The 20,323-nt window shown below is 48.3% G+C and overlaps 2 protein-coding genes across 2 annotated transcripts in view; one reads left to right on the forward strand and one right to left on the reverse strand.

Annotated features, from left to right (window-relative positions):
• The window catches only part of IFT43 (intraflagellar transport 43), a 72,470-nt gene extending 65,542 nt beyond the window's left edge, over positions 1 to 6,928 (reverse strand). The window contains exons 1-2 of the mRNA XM_084893754.1: positions 6,812 to 6,928; positions 3,658 to 3,747 (exon numbers count right to left, since the gene is read on the reverse strand). Of these exons, the coding sequence (XP_084749880.1) occupies positions 3,658 to 3,747; positions 6,812 to 6,865 (144 nt within the window). The 5' untranslated portion in view covers positions 6,866 to 6,928. The remainder of the gene's footprint in view (positions 1 to 3,657; positions 3,748 to 6,811) is intronic.
• Positions 6,929 to 11,527: 4,599 nt separating this feature from the next.
• TGFB3 (transforming growth factor beta 3) overlaps positions 11,528 to 20,323 on the forward strand; it is a 40,614-nt gene continuing 31,818 nt past the window's right edge. The window contains exon 1 of the mRNA XM_084893361.1: positions 11,528 to 13,213. Coding sequence (XP_084749487.1) covers positions 12,874 to 13,213 — 340 coding nt within the window. The 5' untranslated portion in view covers positions 11,528 to 12,873. The remainder of the gene's footprint in view (positions 13,214 to 20,323) is intronic.

Below are 20,323 nucleotides of genomic sequence, written 5' to 3' on the forward strand. Positions count from 1 at the left end.
CCCACATCAGTCAAGACATGACTGCAGGTGAAATTCAGCCTGAAAACCACCAGTTTTCAACCTTAGTAGAGATGGTTAAGGCAAACTAAAAAGAAGAGAAGTCTAGAAAAATAATGGTTAGCAATATATTGAGCATTTATGTGCCAGACTGTGTTAAGAGCTTTACATTTATGACCTCATTTTTTTTCTCTCTAGCCACCCTTACAGAGTATGTAATATTAATATCCCTGTTTTACCAACAAGAGAACGGAGGCTTGCCGAAACCAGTTTGGCTCAATGGATAGTCGGCCTGCGGACTGAAGAGTCCCGGCTTCGATTCCGGTCAAGGGCATGTACCTTGGTTGCGGGCACATCCCCAGTAGGGGGTGTGCAGGAGGCAGCTGATCGATGTTTCTCTCTCATCAATGTTTCTAACTCTCTATCCCTCTCTCTTCCTCTCTGTAAAAAATCTATAAAATAAAAAAATAAAAATAATAAAATTAAAAAGAAAAAGAAAAAGGAGGTTTAAAGAGATTAAGTAACTTGCTCGGTCAGAATCATAGAACTAATCTGAGGCAGAGCCAGGATTTGAGCCCAGGCCGGTATGACCCACCTGTTTGATCCCGAGGCCTGCGCTGTTATCCACTCGTAAAAGGAATGTCCAGTGCACCCAGAAAGCACAAAAACTGCTTGGGATCCCTACTTCTGGTGACATGAGCAGCAGCCTTGAAGAGCCTTTCCAATCAGTTCTAACAGAGACCCAGGCTTACATCCTCCTTCCTTACTAAAAACAGCAGAGCACTGTCCAATACTCCCTTATTCACTAGTTTACTGTATGAATGAACGTTTGTGCCAGGCTTCCTAGTTACTAAAGTGCTTTTAAATGCATATTTCACTTAATCCCCACAGCAACCTGGTAGTATTGTTACCACTATTTGACAGATAATAAAATGGAGGATTAGAGAGATTAGTGGACTGGTTCAAGATCCAGGCAGTTAATTAACGGAGCTGTCACAAGCCCTGGTCTTCTGATGCCAAGTCCCGTGCTCTCTCTCTTCCCGTGGGCCACTTCTCTGCTTCCTTCGCCAGCGCTCCCAACTCTGCCATCTCACTTCAAGATAACTTGTTTGAACTAATTTCCTACTTAACTCTAAAGTAATTCCAGTATGTCTGACAAGCCCAGGTACCATAGTTAGTTTCATGAATAGCCTCATCATAGAATAGAGTCAGCGAGAGGACAAAAATAAATATATCAAGTAATACACTCGGAATGTAAATGGGCACACACACAAGTCTTAGAATCTAATTTTAGAAAGAAACAGCCAAAAAGTCCCACACAGCACAGTGAGCATCTGGCCCCGGCGGGGAGGCTGCCCACACTGCTTTGAACCTCAGTTAACCCTGGGAGAGAAGGAATCCTGGAATTCTGACAGCCATTTCACTGTCAGATACACCCATGAGATAAAGAAGAGAATGACTTTTCATCATGTTCTCCCAGAAAAATGCTAACGCTCATAGTTTAAAAGAAAAAGAAAAAGAAAAAAGGAAAAATCTCTGAGGAAATAAGCAAGTATTCCAGAAAGGCTGAAACCCTAAAAGATTCATCAGAGTGTGACACTGGAGTTGTGTGCTTACAGAACTGACTCTTGCTGGAAGCCAAGGGACAGGGGGTGGGTAGATGAACAGTGCTTACTGACCCCAGCCGAGGAGCCCATTTGGTATGGGGGCCACACAGGGCTTCAAGGCCATAGGTCATCCCAGGACATCCTGGCCCATCACAGGCTCGCTCACCTAACCACTGCAGGCTGTAACCTCCTTCACCATTATGTAGACTTGTATTTAGTCTTCCTAACTGCCAATAATCACAAGAATATAAGTTCTGTTAGGGCAGGGAACCTTGTCTCATTTGTTCGCTGAAATATGCCAAGCCCTAAAATGGTGCCTGCACGCAGAAAGCTTCAATAAATATTTGTTGAATAAATGAATAAGTCATCTGGTATTGTGATGGATCCTCCTAGAAGTACAGTTTAAAGTGGCCAGAGACCAAGAATACATTTCCATTAACCCAATCATCTGCCCATTTTCTCTTTAAAGATGCACCTTACTACAGTTCAGGCTTCTTGAGATCCAGGTTGGGGATGGTAGGCCTTCTTTCACTGTCTTTTTATATTATACTACCATATCCAAACAGTATTACTCAGCCTCTAAGATCCCCCATCACACACTATGCAATTCATCCCTCCTTCCTTTGCAATGTCAAATGCATACCTGTTCTGTGACAGACACTGTGATAACAAAGATTACAATGGTCAGACACAATCCTTGCCTCCCAGACGCTCACATTTCATGAGGGAGCCAGACATGTAAATTGTTAGAATATAATGTAATAAGCACTAGAATGTGGGTGTTATGGCCAAAGTCACATACTAACAACCGTCAGGCCTAATCTAGGCCATACAGCAATTTAATTTTTGTAATTAATGGCTAACCTTTAAAAATGGTTTCTTTCATATAAAAGTTTAGACTGCCAATATCCCTTGCAAAGTCAGAGGATCTGGCAATAGTGGGCCTGTGTTCCCCACAGCATCAGTCAGCTCTGGCTATGCAGGGGTTACCCTTTTAGAAGGGTTCCCACAATCCAACTCACATTCCCCCTACTGTTTTCAGGCAATGAGGCCAAGGGTCAGCTGCCAACTTTTCTGTGCTGGCATGGTTGGTATCCTAGAGAAATTATTCTCTGTATCCACTTTTCTACAATAAATGAGAAAAATGCAAGATAAATCGAAAGGGCCACATGGAGCACTTGAAGAAACGCTGGAAAATTTATTTCGCATAAAAATGAATATGCCTATACATGTGATAGGTAAGTAAAGTGTATCTGTGTCCTGTTGCCAGAATGCTGTGCTCATGCATCCTTCTTGCCCATTGGGCTTCTCTAAACCTATATGGGGCCAGAAAATGGAGAAGCCTGCTGTCAGAGAACTCAATGTCTAGCGGGGCTGACAGACACGTAAAACGAAAATCAGCATTTAATGTGAGTTATTCTATGGAAACTGAAAAGAAGGAGCCCCACCTCAACCTGGAGAAGAGCTGACAGAGGGGATTACCCTGAAGCTGACTCTTGAAAAGGGCAAAGTTTTTTCAAACAGACAGAGGAAGGTGAAACTGCCGAAAATAGTACCCTGGCATTAAAAGTATATCGCTCATCAGGATTACCCCCCCTCTACAAAGAAGCCGGATAAATTCCCATAAGTCTGAGCTACTCAGAGGAAAGTAAGGCCAGAACTGATCCCCTTCCTCCCTGACACTGTAGGAAGTGCAGGTCCCCATGAAACGTCCAGTTGTGTAATCTAATTGATGTCACCAGCATGCCTCCCTGACCTTCATTCAGTAGAAATAAACACCGGGACTTCAACTACATTTTGAAACTTCCCAGTCCCTTGTTCAGCTAACTTTGCAAAGTTCTTCACTGAGAATATAAAGCAATGCACAGAAACTATTCTAGCATCAAAGATAAAGTGTTTCTTTTTCATTTCTAACTCAGATGACAAATGCCTAGGGAATTCCCAAATCAAGATAGAAGAGCTGACATTAAAGAGAAGAAATATGGAATACTAAATCTTTGCTCATTAGGTAATCGCTAACTTGTAGCATTTTCTCAGATTTTTTAACACCCACCTCTCCAATCAGAATCGAAGAATTCTTGCCACTGAGGTTATTCTCGGCTTGAGCTGACTCCTGTTGAGCTCGGCGACCCATCTTGGGCTCCTGTAAGAAGAAATGAGGGGCGCTGCTAACCCAAACATCTCTGAGCCACTATGAGGACAATTATTCTCGGAAGGTAAGCAAGAACTAGATTTATGAATACATGGTGGAGTAATTCGAATATTATTAGAAAATGCTCCAAACCCTAGAAGCAGTTGAGGTCAGTTCTCTTTGGTAGAAGAATAGGAAATTCATGGGTTAATGATCATAAGGTTTTCATTTAATCGCCCCACATCATTTCTACACAAAGAAATGAAACTAGAAATTCCTCTGGAATGGGCAGAGACCTCACACCACAGTTTAAGGAAGAGTGTGTAAAGGCTCCCCGTGTTCATGCAGGATTTTAGGAAGACCTAATTTCAAAGCTGCACCTTGATGTGAGAAAAGTTATTAAAAAAAAAAAAAAAAAAAAGTTTTGGGAAAGAATTCCTAGATTCCATGAGAACTGCCCAAAGAGAAATACAGGTAGCATTTGCTTTAACGTGTAAACTAAATTGGATTTCCATTTACAACATGAAAAAAAAATCTCTTACAAGAATGTTGAAACATCAGCTTTGGAAATCAGAACAATTCAAATTCTGAGTCATCACATGAACCATTGCAGCTTTTCCCCAAAGTCCTCCTGGGGTGGAAATTCTGTATCTCATATGCTTCACACCACATCAAAAACTTTATTTAGGCAGACCAATGGGCATCAAAATACTTATCTTTTCATTTGTTGGCTTTTTAAAAATATATGTTTTTATTAATTTCAAGGAGGAAAGGAAAGGGAGAGATAAACATCAATGATGAGAGAGAATCATTGATTGGCTGCCTCTTGCACGCCCCCTACTTGGTATCGAGCCCACAACCCAGGCATGTGCCCTTGAGAGGAATCAAACCTGGGACCTTTCAGTCCACAGGCTGATGCTCTATCCATTGAGCCAAACCAACTAGGGCTGGAATCTCAGTTTTATGATGTCCTAAGAACTAACTGTACTGACAAATTGAGAACGGTTACATGGGAGCTGTATAAAAACTCTGATGGAGTGTTTACATTTCAAATTTTGTTTTTAATATATTTTTATTGATTTCAGAGAGGAAAGGAGGAGAGAAACATCAATGATAAGAGATAATCATTGACAGGTTGTCTCCTGCACACCCCCCACTGGGGATGGAGCCTGGAACCCAGGCATGCTGACTGAAAATTGAACCCTGACCTCATGGTTCATGTTGATGCTCAACCACTGAGCTACACCAGCAAGGCCATTTTGAATTTAAACCAATCATTCAGGTTTCAGAGATGATGGAAACAATCTTCCTGATAATAAGCAGCTCATTTTTTCCCCTAAGGCAGACAATCCCATTGCTTCACCTGTGGTTATGCTTTTCCACTTATCACAGCACTGGATATATAAATATGGCATACCATAAGCAGTGGTTGTGCTACAACAAAAATTCAATGATCTTGTCCCTAAATGCTGTTTATAGATGATTGCTCTAAAAATTAAGTATTTTAAACTTTTTGAAGACTCTGTATAAGTCCACATGTATGGCTAATAGAAAAACTATTTCATTACCCAATTTTATATATTTTGAATATGTAGTCTGTTTATTGTCCATCTTGCCTCACTGGAATATAAGCCCCATAAGGGCAGGGACTTTGTTTTATTCACTGCACCTATGAAAATGCCTGCTCCCCAATAGAGGCTCAATAAATGTTTGTTGAAAGGATGAAGAACTACGTTTATATAACCAGGCACTAAACAAGTTCTCATATCAGAAAAGCCTGGTGACCTAAATATTCTTCTCCTTGGTCAGTCAAGCAACCTGCTTCGGCCTAGAACAATTTGTTCCTATGCTTCAGTTCCCCCTTAGGGAGGTGTGCCTTGGAGACACCAGATGCTATCAAGGTATTAAAAAACAACACTTAAGAGACTCCGCAGTCCACTGTGCAAACTTAAGATCTGCCCTGGGGCTCAATCTTCTAGTAAGTGTAATCCTGATTATTCTAAAGGTAAAGTGGCTTGGAGGGGGTGTGATGGGAGTTAAAACAAAGATCACTCTAGCTTGGTGTATTCCTGACCCTAGGACCTTGGGTAAACCACAGCTGCAGAAAGGCTGCAGCGAACTTTGCATAAGCCAGGCACTGTGTCAATGCTTTTGCGTGCATTATCCTATTTCGTCTTCGCTGCAACTCCTTAAAGCAGACAGCAACATCATTCTGAGACGAGGAACCCGAGGTTCTGAGAGGTTAACTTTTTCAGGCCCTCGCAACAGCTTCAGACTCCATCTGACCTCTGGGTCCCCAGCCCTCAACGTTATAAATCTGACTCTTGTTTTCCTTAACATAAAACAGAGGAAGCCAAAACCGGTTTGGCTCAGTGGATAGAGCGGTGGTCTGAGGACTGAAGGGTCCCAGGTTCGATTCCGGTCAAGGGCAAGTACATTGGTTGCGGGCACATACCCAGTAGGGGGTGTGCAGGAGGCAGCTGATCAATGTATCTCTCTCATAATCGATGTTTCTAGCTCTCTGTCCCTCTTTCTCTCTCTTCCTCTCTGTAAAAAACAAACAAACAAAAGTACTGAGGAAAAGCCTACCTTCCCCGGGGCTACCGGCAAAAAAAAATAGGCCCAACCCTGCCTTCACGTATAATATAGTGCGGTTTTTAATGTAAGCCTGCCCCCAAGAAAAGCCCTACGGGAAAGCTCTAGAATGGGCGCCAGGGCGACCCTGGCCGGGCGCCTCGTCACCCGCAGACCTGTCCTTTCTAGGGAAGTTGGCACTTGGGGCTCCAGAAAGCAAGGGAAAACGGGGGACATTTCCACTGACCCCGGAGGCCGGCGGGAGCAGGAGCGGGAGCGGTTTCCCACTTTTGGGGGATTTTACAGAAAGCGAACCCCCGGCCGAGCCCACCGCGGCCCGGGGGCGGGGCGCACGGAGCCACCGCCTCCTCCCCGCCTCCCGCCGCTCCGGCCGCGGGGCCAGGCCGCGCGAGGCCCGCAGGGAGCCGGGCCGCGGAGCAGGCCCTCCCCGCCCGCCAAAGCCTGGCCCCCGCCCGCTCTCCGCTCCCGCCATGGTCCTCACGGAGATGGCCGGGCCGCGGCGCCGCTCCTCGCCCAGGTCCAGCACGTCCTCCATCGCCACGGTCGCCTGACGTCACTTCCTGGAAACCTAGCGGCCCCTCGGCGTCCCTGACCACGGCCCCGCTCTTCCGCCCCGAAATTTAAAGGGTCAAGGCATTATTCCTGGATTCTCTGTGCCATCCTCCAACTTAAATATTTCCTAAACGTGCCTTGCTTGACATCCGGTAGAAACCACCAGGTATCGCATTCCGGCAAAGCTGCTCCTGTGGGACAGTGGAAAAGCATGTGTCCTTTTTTAAACACATAAGTTATTAATTGCAAAGCAAAATGGTAGTAATTATTCTGATCCCTCTTATTTATATAGTTCTTTACAATGTACGGAGGCCCTTCACAGTTATTAGCTCATGTGAAGGGCATGGCAACCTTGTATGGGAAGCAAGATATATTGCATTATCTCCATTGCACAGATGAGGAATAGGGCTACAAGGATCTGGTGTGAATAAGTGGTTTACAACAGAAAATGCAATACACATCATCTCTGTCTTCAAAAACTTCACAGAGAGGTTTTGATGTTTTTGAGCCAACACATCAAAAACCCCAGTACTAATAACTTGCAAAAGTAAATTACTCAGTTCAATCATTCATCCATGTGTTTATTGGGTAGGGTTGTGACAGCAACAGCATTACCTGGATATCAGAAGAAGTGAGGTCTCATGCTAGTTCTGCTCACAACTACCTGTGTAAACCAGGCAGAGTCTCTCTGGCCTCAGGTTTTTCTCCCCTGTAATTACTCTTAGAGATTATCCCTAATACCTTGTACTTACTGACTCTGATTCTCAGGGAGAATATTAGATTTTTTAAAAATATTTTTTTAATTGATTTCAGAGAAGAAGGGAGAGTTAGAGTGAGATAGAAACATCAATGAGGAGAGAGAATCATTGATCGGCTGCCTCCTGCACACCCCTTTCTGGTGATCAAGCCATGGCATGTGCCCTCCTGGTGATGACAATCAAACCACTGAGCCATGCTGGCCAGGCTACCCTATTAGATTTTAATCTGAATAAACACTCATTGCCAAAAATCCAAATCCCAAACAGATGAAATACAGGCTCCAGTGCATCCCTGCTCCCTTCTTCCTTGGCACCAGAAGAGGAAGAAGGAATTAACCTTTGGATATTTTCATTTCTCGTGAGCTCACAGACATACCACAACCACCTTATACCTAGCTTCCAAACCTTCACTCCCTCTTCTCCCTGAAAGCAAAAGTTGACCAATGCAGCCCTGGCTGGAGTTTCTCAGTGGTTAGGGTCACCCATTCCCTTCCCAATCAAGGGCATGTACCTGGGTTGCAGGTTCGATCCCTACCCAAGTCTCCCCCACACCCTCTCTCTCTCTCTTCCTTGCCCAACCCTCCCCTCCACTCTCTTTAACAGAACCAATGGAGAAAATATTCCTGGGTGAGGATTAACAACAACAACAACAACAAAAAGTTGACTGCTGCTCACTCTGGGCAGAAAGAAGCCCTATAATAGTGGCTTCCAAACCTTGATGGGCACCTGGGTCACCTGTGAGACTTGTTGAAAGAACATATAACAGGGCCCCATCCCTAGAGACCGATTCAGTAGAGGTGGGGTCCAGATATAACTTTAATAGTTTTCCTGCCTATTTTGCAAGTGTTTGCATAAAGCTTCGGTAAGGCATTCTCTGACTTAAAACTAAAACATCTACTTTAAACTCCAACAGCCCCTCCCCACCCCCCAAGTAGGCACTCCCTAGCCTCTTTTCCTGTTTTATTTTCTTTCATTTATTGCCTTCTCTACTGCCCCACCTCCATCTCTAGAATGTAAGCTCCATGTGCGCAAAGATTTTGTTAGTTTGTCTATGTTCACTGTGTATCCACAGAGCCTATTGTTGTGCCTGGCATATAGTGAACATCAAACATATCTTTCCAAGGCTGACTGAACTTCAGAGGCATCATTGCACTCATAGACCTGCAACAGAATCCTCAGTCTAAATGTCAGTGGTGATACATACTGGCTATATGACCTTAGACAACTTATTTTTAAGCTTCCTACACGTAGGTTTCCTCATTTGTTATGCAAATGACAATAATGCCCACGCAAACCAGAAAGCCCCTATTAAACATCACCTCCAGCACTCATAAGTCTTTTATTTGATTTTATTTTGCTTTTAAATGTGTTTTTATTGATTTTTAGAGAGAGAAGAAGGGAGAGGGATAGAGAGAAACATACATGAGATGGAACATCACTGATCAGCTGCCTCCTGCACGCCCCCTACTGGGCAACCAGAGCATGCGCCCTGACCAGAACCTCTTGGTTCCTGGGTCCACGCTGAGCCACACTTGCTGGGCAGCTGTGTGGCCTTTCAAAAATCTCTCTGTGGCCCTGGCTGGTTTGACTCAGTGGATAGAAGCTTGGCCTGTGGATGAAGGGTCCCGGGTTCCATTCCAGTCAAGGGCACATGCCTGGGAGGTGGGCTTGATCCCCAGTTGGGGGCATGCAGGAGTCAGCCAATCAGTGAGTCTCTCTCATCATTGATATTTCTCTCTCTCCCTTCTCTCTGAAATCAATAAAAGTATATTAAAAAAATAAAAATCTCTCTGTACCTTAATTTCTTCCATTGTAAAATGACCCATCGCTTGCCCCGGGATGTGGTGAGCATCCCCTTTCCTCGGTTAGTAACCTAGGAGCCAGGAGCAGGAACCAGACCAGGGGCCTGGAAGGCTGGGGTGAGGTGGGCGGGTGGCAGGGAGCAACACTGATTTCTAAGAAAGTGATCCCCTTCAGGGGCTGGTCCTGGGTGGATTCTCTCCTGGGGAATACCTAGAAGCTCAGGTTGAGGAGGAGGAGGGAGGGAGGCAGAGGGGAAAATTCCCCTCACCCATCTGGGAAATGGGCTCCTGCCAACTGCTGACTGCGCTCGCTGACGCAGATCCCCGAGGAACCCCGGGCGGGAGGGAGGCCACGAACATCTGGAGGACATTTCTGAGAGAGAGAGAGAGAGAGAGAGAGAGAGAGAGAGAGAGAGAGAGAGAAGGAGAGAGAGAGAGAGACTGCAGCGCTGGGCTCGGGGGAGGGAGAGGTGCACTTGTGTGCATGCCGGGGCCAGGCCGGGCTGACAGGGAGACTATTCTGTGAGGGCCAGCGTGTGTCACTCTGCCTCTCTCCAAGCCCCTTCTCCCCAGGGCCAGCAATAGCCCCATCCCCATCCCCATCCACAGCCACAGCCACAGCCACAGCCCCAGCCACAGCCACAGCCCCAGCCACAGCCACGGCCACAGACCCATCCACAGCCCCAGCCCCATCCACAGCCCCACCCCATCCACAGACCCAACCCCAGCCCCATCCACAGACCCACCCCATCCACAGACCCAACCCCACCCCCATCCACAGCCCCAGCCCCATCCACAGCCACAGCCACAACCCCATCCCCAGCCACAGCCACAGCCACAGCCACAGCCATAGCCACAGCCACAGCCCCCCAGCCCCAGCCCCAGCCCCATCCACAGCCCCAGCCTCAGCCCCATCAACAGTTCCAGCCCCAGCCCCAGCCCCAGCCCCACCCCATCCACAGCCCCAACCCCAGCCCCAGCCCCATCCACAGCCCCAACCCCACCCCCATCCACAGCCCCAGCCCCATCCACAGCCACAGCCACAACCCCATCCCCAGCCACAGCCACATCCACAGCCCCACCCCATCCACAGCCCCACCCCCATCCACAGCCCCAGCCCCATCCACAGCCCCAGCCCCATCCACAGCCACAGCCACAGCCACAGCCACAGCCACAGCCATAGCCACAGCCCCCCAGCCCCAGCCTCAGCCCCATCAACAGTCCCAGCCCCATCCACAGCCCCACCCCATCCACAGACCCAACCCCAGCCACAGCCCCATCCCATCCACAGACCCCACCCCTATCCACAGCCCCATCCACAGCCACAGCCACAGCCACAGCCACAGCCACAGCCATAGCCACAGCCCCCCAGCCCCAGCCTCAGCCCCATCAACAGTCCCAGCCCCATCCACAGCCCCACCCCATCCACAGACCCAACCCCAGCCACAGCCCCATCCCATCCACAGACCCCACCCCTATCCACAGCCCCATCCACAGCCCCAACCCCACCCCTATCCACAGCCCCAGCCCCAGCCCCAGCCCCATCCACAGCCCCAGCCCCATCCACAGCCACAGCCCCAGCCCCAGTTCCAGCCCAGGCCCTCCCAGCGCCGACCCGCAGAGCCTCTGTCACTGGCGGCCTCGCCACGCCAGAGGGCACCCTCGATCTGCCGGAAAACGCCACCATTTTCAGGGCCCCTGGAGCATCCCCAAGCTTCTCCAAGCTGCCTGGCTCCAAGCTTGTCAATGAAAGGGGGGGGGGGGGGGGCGGGGGGGGCGGTGCAGGATGGCCACGGAGCTCAACCCAAGCCCAAGCCCGTTCCAACCCCGGGCGCCACCCTTCCCCGAGGCGGGGACACGGCCGCCGCCTCGCCCCGCGCGCTCCGGCCCCTGCCCGGGTCCCGCCAGGCCCGGGGCGGCCCAGGACGCGGCCGGGGAGGGAGCGGAGAGCCAGCCAGGAGAGGACGGACTGACAGCTGGAGAGGGAGCCGGAGTTGGGGGAGAGAGGAGGGAGGGGATTCACCCGAGTAACTTTCCAGAAAAACAGTCAACGTGTAGCAGGAGTGACTCCAAGAGGAGAGAGAGAGAGAGAGAGAAAAAAAAGTTCAGTGACCACGTCGAACGAACGAGAAGGACTACTCGCAAAGTATTTTTCAAACGGGCTCGGCTTCCCCTGCGCCTGTTTAAAACATTAAGACCGTGCAGCCAGAGAGGCTGCTGCGTGCGCCGGTGCCTCCCTCCCCCACCCCGGACCAGAGACGTCATCGCAGGGAGGTATAAAATTTCAGCAGAGAGAAATAGAGAAAGCAGTGTGTGTGCATGTGTGCGAGAGAGAGGGAGAAGAGCGAGAGGGAGAGGGAGAAGCAGGAGAGAGAGAGAGAAAGGGAGGGAAGCCGAAAGCCAAGTCCGAGGGAATGAGCAAGGGAGACAAGAGAGACAGGAGAAGAAGCCTGAGAAAGAAGGAATAACAGCTTCTCCGGAGCAGGCGCGCGGCGAGCTGGCTTCTGTTTTATTTTTCCTTCTCCTTTTCTTTTTTATTTTTTAAAGAGAAGCAGGGGACAGAAGCAATGGCTGGGGGAGAAGACACGCCGAGGGGCTGGTGACCCTGGGCATCCAAGTGGATTATTGGGGCTGCTCTCCAGGGGCCTGTCCTCCCTGGCTCCCAATTTGCACAAAATCCCCACATCCCAGCCAAGGAAGGCAAGAGGCAGCAGCGGGAACCAGGTGATTGAGAAAGCCCCCGAGGAAGTGCACCCCAAAGAGAAAGCATGAATGGTGTGCCCGGGAGACAAGTGTGTCCTCCGCTGCCCTCACCTTTAGCCCGGCCATCAGCAGCCCAGCCCTGCCTCTCCCTGCCTCCTCGCTGGTGATCAGACTTTTTTTTTTTTTTTTACTTTTTTTTCCCTTTCCTTTTTCATTCTCTTTCCTTATTTTTCTTCGGGACCCAAGCCATGGTCCTTCTGCTCCTTCTTTAAAGAAAAGAAAAGAAAAAGAAAAAACAAACCACTTTCTCTCCATCGCCAAGCAGCCTTTGGCAATATCAGATATCCGCTCTATTTATTTTTACCTAAGGAAAAACTCCAGCTCCCTGCTTACTCCCAGCTGCCTCGCCACCCCTCCCAGCCCTCCGCTTGCCCTCCACCTGGCTTGCTGGGAGTCCAAGCCCAGCAGAACCTGTTTAGACACATGGAGAAGAAACCAAGAGCTCCAAGGCACACAGTCGGCTTCTTCGTGCTCGTGTTGCCAGCACTTCCTGGAAGTCCTGAAGCTCTCGCAGTGCAGTGAGTTCATGCACCTTCTTGCCAAGCCTCAGTCTTCTGGATCTAGGGAGGCCACCTGGTTTTCCTCCCTCCTCCTGCACGCCTGCTGGGGTCTCCTCCTCGCCAGGCCTCACAGCCCCCCCGCCCCCAGCCTCTCTCCCCGGCTCGCCCATGAAGATGCCCTTGCAAAGGGCTCTGGTGGTCCTGGCCCTGCTGAACTTCGCCACGGTCAGCCTTTCTCTGTCCACTTGCATCACCTTGGACTTCAGCCAAATCAAGAAGAAACGCGTGGAAGCCATTAGGGGACAGATCTTGAGCAAGCTCAGGCTCACGAGTCCCCCTGAGCCATCGGTGATGACCCACGTCCCCTACCAGATCCTGGCCCTGTACAACAGCACCAGGGATCTGCTGGAGGAGAGGGAGGACGGCTGCACTCAGGAAAACACCGAGTGGGAGTACTATGCCAAAGAAATCCATAAATTCGACATGATCCAGGGGCTGGCGGAACACAGTAAGTCCGAGTTTTCATGGGGGTGTCTGCTCTAGAGGGTCTGAACGGGAGTAGGGAGTCCCACCTAGGGGGGCCCGGTGGTGGCCACACAGCAGGGTCCCCTGGTCCACCCACACCAAGGGCAGGAGGCGGGATGCACAGTCAGGGTTGGAGAGGTGGGTGGGGAGGGAGACAGAGCCGTTCTGCTAAGACCTGGCACTCCTGGGAGCCCAGCAGTCCTGGAGCTGAGCGGCTCGCAGAACTCACATCCCATCCTTGGCTGATTTTAACTCGGAATTGCATGGTGTCGTCCCGTTAACATATGTGCTCGGTCGCACATGCGCACGGGCCGGTGACTGTAGGCATCTAGGTGTCAGAAAGGGGCAGGGCCGCACTCTCTCTCAAGCCCTACAGTGAGTTCCAAGACTCGGGGAGACCCCGTCTTCTCCCTGCTTTTCACAACTCACTGCGACACGTGTCCGGTTCAGTGTTTCCAGTTTTGGGGGAAGGAGAGCTACACATGAATGTATGTCATGCTTCTGAGGCCCAGGCAAGAGGCATCGTCTTGCTGTCTGGATCCTTCAGTCTCTGCCACACACGTGACCCACGTGAGCTGTGGGCGTGGGGGAAGGGCGCACACCTCTGTCCACACGGACGTGTGCTTTATGGCAATGGATAGCCTGGATGTGTACAGTAGGTAAATGCATGTGCTCAAAATGGGTGCCTTCTCGGTCTGTGGGCATGGGAAGTCGGGGCTGTGGCTCTCACGTAGATGGTCGCTGGCGGCCCTTTTGTGTCTGCGTGTCCCGGGAAGGGTGGGAGGTGGGAGGTGTGGCTGTGGGTGCAGAGGGTTCGTGGCCTGGGAGTGTGTCCTCCCAGGAGGCTCCCGTCGGTGCCGAGGAGCTGGGAGGCTTCTGGGTGAGACATCTGTGTGTTTGTACACGTGTGGAAGTCATGTGTGTTTATTGAACAGGGATTTTAAAAACTTCAACACGAGAGGGAGAGATTTGGCAGATGCTGAGAAACTGACAGCCCAGGAAGGAAGAATGTGAGCCAGGGACACTGGGAGCAGCTCTGTTTGCTTTTCCTACCAGCAGGTGTCCTCGCCACCCTGACTACCTCAGCCCTGGCTCACCTGGGAGGTGGGCAGTGCCCAGAGGGGGGCTGGAAGGTGGGATGGAGCATACTGTGTGAGGATGGTCAGCAGGGGGGGAGCTGCAGGGGGGAGCTGGCCAGAGAGAAGAGAGAGGAGTAAGTGGCTGATGGAAGGACCAGCTCTGGCTGAAGGTGCAAAAGGCCCTAGTGGGAGCCTGTGGTTAGGGGCAGGGGTTCCCGCTTCTGTGTCCTGTGGCTGCCTGGCTCGCCCTGCCTTAGGATGTGGCTACTGTGTGGGGCGGAGGCTAGCGCTCACAAGGCAGAACTAGTGCTCCCTGCCCACCGTCCTCTACAGTGGACTGACTCAGGGTCTGCCAGGGGTCCACAGTTCCCGGAGGCACCAGTGCAGCTGCATGGCTAAGCCTCCACCCCCTGGCACCTGTGAAGGCAGGAGAGAGTGGCCCTGGTCGTGGAGGAGGGTGGAAAGCTGAGGCCAGCAGGAGAGGTCTGAGGAGAGCCCAGGGCAAGAGGGAAGGACTGGGGCCCTCATGATCCAGGTCAGGAGGAGGAGTCCCGGGGAGGAGGGCTTGTGAGTCACCGGGGCCCAGCCAGCCTGGAATCCCCAGCTGAGAATGAATGAGCCAGAGAGATGCAAGGGCACCCAGGTGCCAGTGGGCCTTCATTTTGTACAGTTTCAGGGCACAGGCAGTGGAAAGTCTTGGGAAAAGCTAAAGGCAGGGGTAGGCCGCTCCAAGCTGCAGTACTAGGACCCTAAATCTAGCCGGCCAGGGGTCGCCCTGGGGCCAGGGAGCCATGGTCAGGGAGCCGTGGTCAGGCAGGGAGCAGCAAACCCTGGCACAATGAGCAGATGCCACACAGGATGTCGTGGGGATGGGCAGGGCCCAGTGGGACACGGGCAATGCCAAGGAGGCTTGCAGGTGCAAACAGGAAGCAGGCCCAGACTCTCTGCAGCTGTTGGAGGTGACACAGAGGCTGAGCAGACACAGCCTGGGCCCGCCCTGCAGCTGGTCAGGTGCTGAGCCAACCCTGGAGAGGCAGACACACAAGGCACACTGCTTATAAAGAAGGCAGTGGGCAGATGCCTACGCCCAACAGATGCTGAGCCGGAGCAGAGAGCCATCATCAGAGGCTTAGGTGAGGGGAGCCTGTCCTGAAGTGGAGAAGGTGGCAGAGGTGGTGCTGGGTCTGTGGTGGGGCACTCACGGGGTCTCCGTGCCAGGATCTCAGTGCCAGAGCCTCTGCTGAGAGAGGATGAGAACGCATTCCAGTCCCCATTTTGTCACTCTCAGTCCCCTCCCTCACCAGTGAGCAGGCACTGGGCAGAAGTGCTGGGGCAAGGTGCAGGAGTGCCCAGAGAGCTGAGAGCAGGAAGGAGTCACTTCCTGTGGTGCAGGAGAAAGGGCACAGAGGTGAGAGATGAGGGGACTGCATCAGTTAAGTAATTTTCCCCAAAAGATCAGGGACCCTCACCTAGACCTTCTGCCTGCGGAAGATATGCTGTGAAGCACTAATGCAAATGTGCAGAACACACATCTGTAAGTCCTACCTTTAACCTGTAAGCTCCTATAGAATTTTGATTAACAGCATGAATGAATCACATGCTGGGCCAAGCAGGATGGCATAGGAGCTATTCTCTTAGTAACCCTGGGGAAAGATTGCAATGAACTGAGTGCCTTCTTTCTTTGCTCTGCCTTATTTTATAGCCAGGGGATTCACATTGCTCCAAACTTCCCCCAAATTCAGCGAAAGTTTTTTTTTTTTAAATATTCATTTTTTAACATATATATTTTTAATATTGCTTATTGATTTTAGAGAGAAAGGGAGAGATAGAAACATCAATGATAAGAAAGAATCATTAATTTACTGCCTCCTGCACGCCCCCTTCCCCGTCTACCCCATTGGGGATTGAGCCTGAAACCTGGAGAAAGTGACCCAATCTGGAATTGAACCTTGACCTCCTGGTTCATAGGTCAATACTCAACCACTGAGCCACACCAGCAGAGCAAAGGGTTTTTCTTTATCTAATGAAGAGTCTCAAGCAGACTATGCAAGTGCACTGCATTGAAGCTAGTCAGGTTACCTCCCTGAGCCTCAGTTTCCTCAGCTGTAAAGTCAGAGATAATCTCTAAAGTCCTTTTGAGCTGAAACAATTTTTATGGTTCCATCTGGGATGATTCAACATAAGTCTCCGCCAGAGAGTGAAGGCAAGACTGTAATTCCTTTTATAATTCTCCAGGACTTTGCTATGGGAAGTGGGTTGAGGCTTTCTCTGACCCGATGTTGGGGAAGATGTGGCTTTCTCGGTTCCTTGATTACCCGTGTTATCAAGATATCCCCAGGGTGGTGTCATTTTGTCTCCTGCCTTTTAATTACCTGTGTCTGGCGGGAGACTCTTATTTTCATCCAAGGGAGGTGCTAAGACGGCTAGCCAAGCCCAGAGTCGCTGAGCAAACTTGGTCTTTTTAGCCTTTCTTTCTTCTTGGCTGCTACATTTAGATTGTGTTCATTCTGAAAATGAAAAGATGTATCCAGAGAACTCATTTGTTCTAGTGTAAGGTGAGGAGACATCCCGCTTTTGTTGGGACAGTCCCAATTTTTAACAATTTGTCCCGCGTCTCGTGGCTTTTTTAAAAAGTCCCGATTAGAGGAGACAAGGTGGCATCAGATCAGACAGACTTGTTCTGAGCCTAATCCCAGAACAGATAGAATCAGCTTCTAGGAGTCACACAGGGAGTACAGATTAGCAAGCTAAGGGGTAGCAGAACTCTAAAAGAAGGTAAGGGTCCTTTGGACAGGATTTCATGACCAAGCAGCCAGTGCTGCGGCGGTGGAGACCTCTCCCGGAGCTCTGGGCTCAGAGGGAAGGCTGCGCCATATTACCAAGAAAGGAGGACCTTCTCTGAGGCCTGGAAAACCCACAGCAGAGGAGACCATCGAGCAGCTGTGACGCCCCAATCGGCGCAAACACGTGGATTCAAGGGAGTTCTTCAATCACTCACGGAAAGGTCAGAGTTTACGGGGAAAACATGAGGGTTCTGGGTCACCACTGCGCAGGCAGTGACTGTACCTGCGCTGCCACCAATGGCCCCGCGCCCAGAGCTGCGCCGAAAGAGACAGGCTGCAGAGAGAATCGCGCACTGCAAGACCCAGTGCTGGGTTTGGCGTGATCTTCCCAAAAATCGGGTCTTTTTAAAACAAAAAAAAACACACCAAGGGACTTGGGACAAATTGTTAAGAATCGGGACCATCCCGCCAAAAGCACAACATCTGGACACCTTGGCGCAGACCCATCCTGCGCCTGATCCCCTTCACCCCCTTGCTTCTGAGAACTAGGGAAGGATTGCCCAGTTTGGCATATCCTGGGAGACAGCAGGGGGAAATTGCCTTCCTGGAAACAGGGGATCAGAATGAGAAGAAACAATCTGGGAACCAAGTCAATCTGGGAGCCAGCACCCAGGCAGCTTTCCTCGACAAAACATAGAGCCATAGAAAAAGAAGGCTAGAGCAGCCAAAAAGACTGGGAAGTCAAACCAGAAACACCGCCACCTAGGGGCTGAAATACAAACTGATCACCCCCCCCCTTTTTTTTTACCTTTCTTTCTTTCTTTCTTTCTTTCTTTCTTTCTTTCTTTCTTTCTTTCTTTCTTTCTCATTATTATTATTTTATTTTTTTTTATTACTTTTAATTAATCAAAAGTAAATGGACACAAATAACTAAGAAATAGCCTACTTAAAATTAAGGACTAGCTTACAAAACTGAGGTGCAGTGGAACGCAGGGGTCTGCAATACTGTCTGTACTGAGAAATACGTGTGCCAAATATAATAACAGAGGAAGTGAATGAGCACTACTGCACATTTTTATACTAATTTTTCTATTTTGTATTTTATTTTCATCTTTTACATCTTTTAGTTTATTTTCATTTTTTACATCTTTTAATTAAGAAACAAATTTTTTTTCTTTTTTCCTCACTTGATTTTACCTTTGCAATTATTACATTTTTCAATTTCAATCATCATTATTATTACTGCTATTTTGCACTTTTTGTTTCCGTTTTGTTTTGTTTGTTTGTTTGTTTTATTACCATTTTAATTTCTTTTTATTTTACATTTGGATTAGTCTTCATTCTATTTTAATCTCTACTATAGCATTCAAGCCTATCTCAACTTGACCTTTATACCATCATTCTCTTACTAACCTTTACCCTTTTCATCTCCTGTTTATCTTATCCCTTTCCAGATTTAGTTTTTCCCTATTCTTTCTGTATACCCCCTGCTAAAATTCTCATCATACTTATAGTCCTAATTTTCAACCCCCTGCTCCAAGTGCATAAATACGACTCCCTTTGCTATATTAACTAGTTAACAAAAGAAACAAAACAAAACAAAACAAAACCAAAACTGTTATCCTCTCTATCCTTTTTGTTATGGTTTGTGTGAATGTTGATTATATTGAATTTTTATGCTTTTTAGTGAAACTGATATGCTTATTCTTTTGTTGTTATTGTTGCTTAGTATTTTTTAATTGCTTTGTTTTTATTTTTTACTTCTGTTTATCGTAGCCTTGCTTAATAATAGTGGATATTGTAGTTTGTATTAATCTCCAAGTATTGTTGTGGGTATTTGCGGGGATTAGTGGTAGTTCTATGGAATTTTCTCTCTCTCTCTCTCTCTCTCTCTCTCTCTCTATATATATATATATATATATATATATATATATATATATGTATACACACACACACACACACACACACACACACACACACATATATATATATATATATATATATATATATATATAGTTTGTTTCCCCTTTCTCTCTTAGTCTTCTCCTTCTCCTCCTCCTCCTCCTCCTCCTCCTCCTCCTCCTCCTCCTCCTCCTCCTTCTTCTTCTTCTTCTTCTTCTTCTTCTTCTTCTTCTTCTTCTTCTTCTTTCCCTCTCTCTCTCTCTCTCTCTCTCTCTCTCTCTCTTACCTTCTTTCTCCCCTCCCCCCTAATTTGCCTTTCTCTAGTGATCACCTTTATTAGAGGTTATTATATATCGTAAATACATTCCTGTTCAGTGCTTTTTGTGTTGTACCTGGTAGTGGTGTATTTTGTGCCTTTAAATCAACCCAGGAGAAAGAAAAGCACATAACCAGACATCCTGAAAAGAGAGATCATGGGCAGACAAAGAAATAGCCCACACATGAAAGAAAAGCAGGCATCACCAGAAAAGGAAGTAAACGAGTTAGAGGCAAGCAACCTACCAGAGCAGGAATTGAGTAATGATCATAAGATGGCTAAAAAGAATGGAAGAGAAATTTGACAATAACCAAGAAGAAATGAATAAGAACCATGAGGAACTGAAGAAGAACCAAGAGGAAATGAAGATGAACCAAGAAGAAATGAAAAATGACATCGCTACCATGAAGAACTCAATAGAAAGCATCAAGAGTAGACTAGAAGAAGAGAGGACCGCATCAGTGAGCTAGAAGACAAGATGGGAAAAAATACCCAATTAGAGCAGCTTCTAGAAAAAAAAAATTTAAAAAGCAGGAGGAGAGCCTATGGGAGCTTTGGGACAATACAAAACAAAACAATATTTAAATAATAGGGGTTCTGGAAGGAAAGGAAACTGAGGTAGACATGGAAAAAGTATTTCAAGAAATAATGACAGAAAACTTTCCCGAGATAGAGAAGAAAAAACCCACACAAATCCAAGATGCTCGCAGAGTCCCAAGCAAAATGAATCCCAGAAGACAGACGCCAAGGCACATTATAATTAAACTGGCAAACACCAACGACAAAGTAAGAATCTTAAAAGCAGCCAGAGAGAGACAGAAAGTTACATATAAAGGAACCCCCATCAGACTAACAACTGATTTCTCAACAGAAACTCATCAGGCCAGAAGGGAATGGGATGAAATATATAAAGTCATGCAAAGGAAGGGTCTGAATCCAAGAATACTATATCCAGCAAGGCTATCAATCAAAATTGAAGGGGAAATCAGGAGCTTCACAGACAAAAATAGACT

The sequence above is a fragment of the Pipistrellus hanaki genome (genome assembly GCF_964339955.1).
Source record: "Pipistrellus hanaki genome assembly, chromosome: 1".
Lineage (NCBI taxonomy): Eukaryota > Metazoa > Chordata > Mammalia > Chiroptera > Vespertilionidae > Pipistrellus > Pipistrellus hanaki.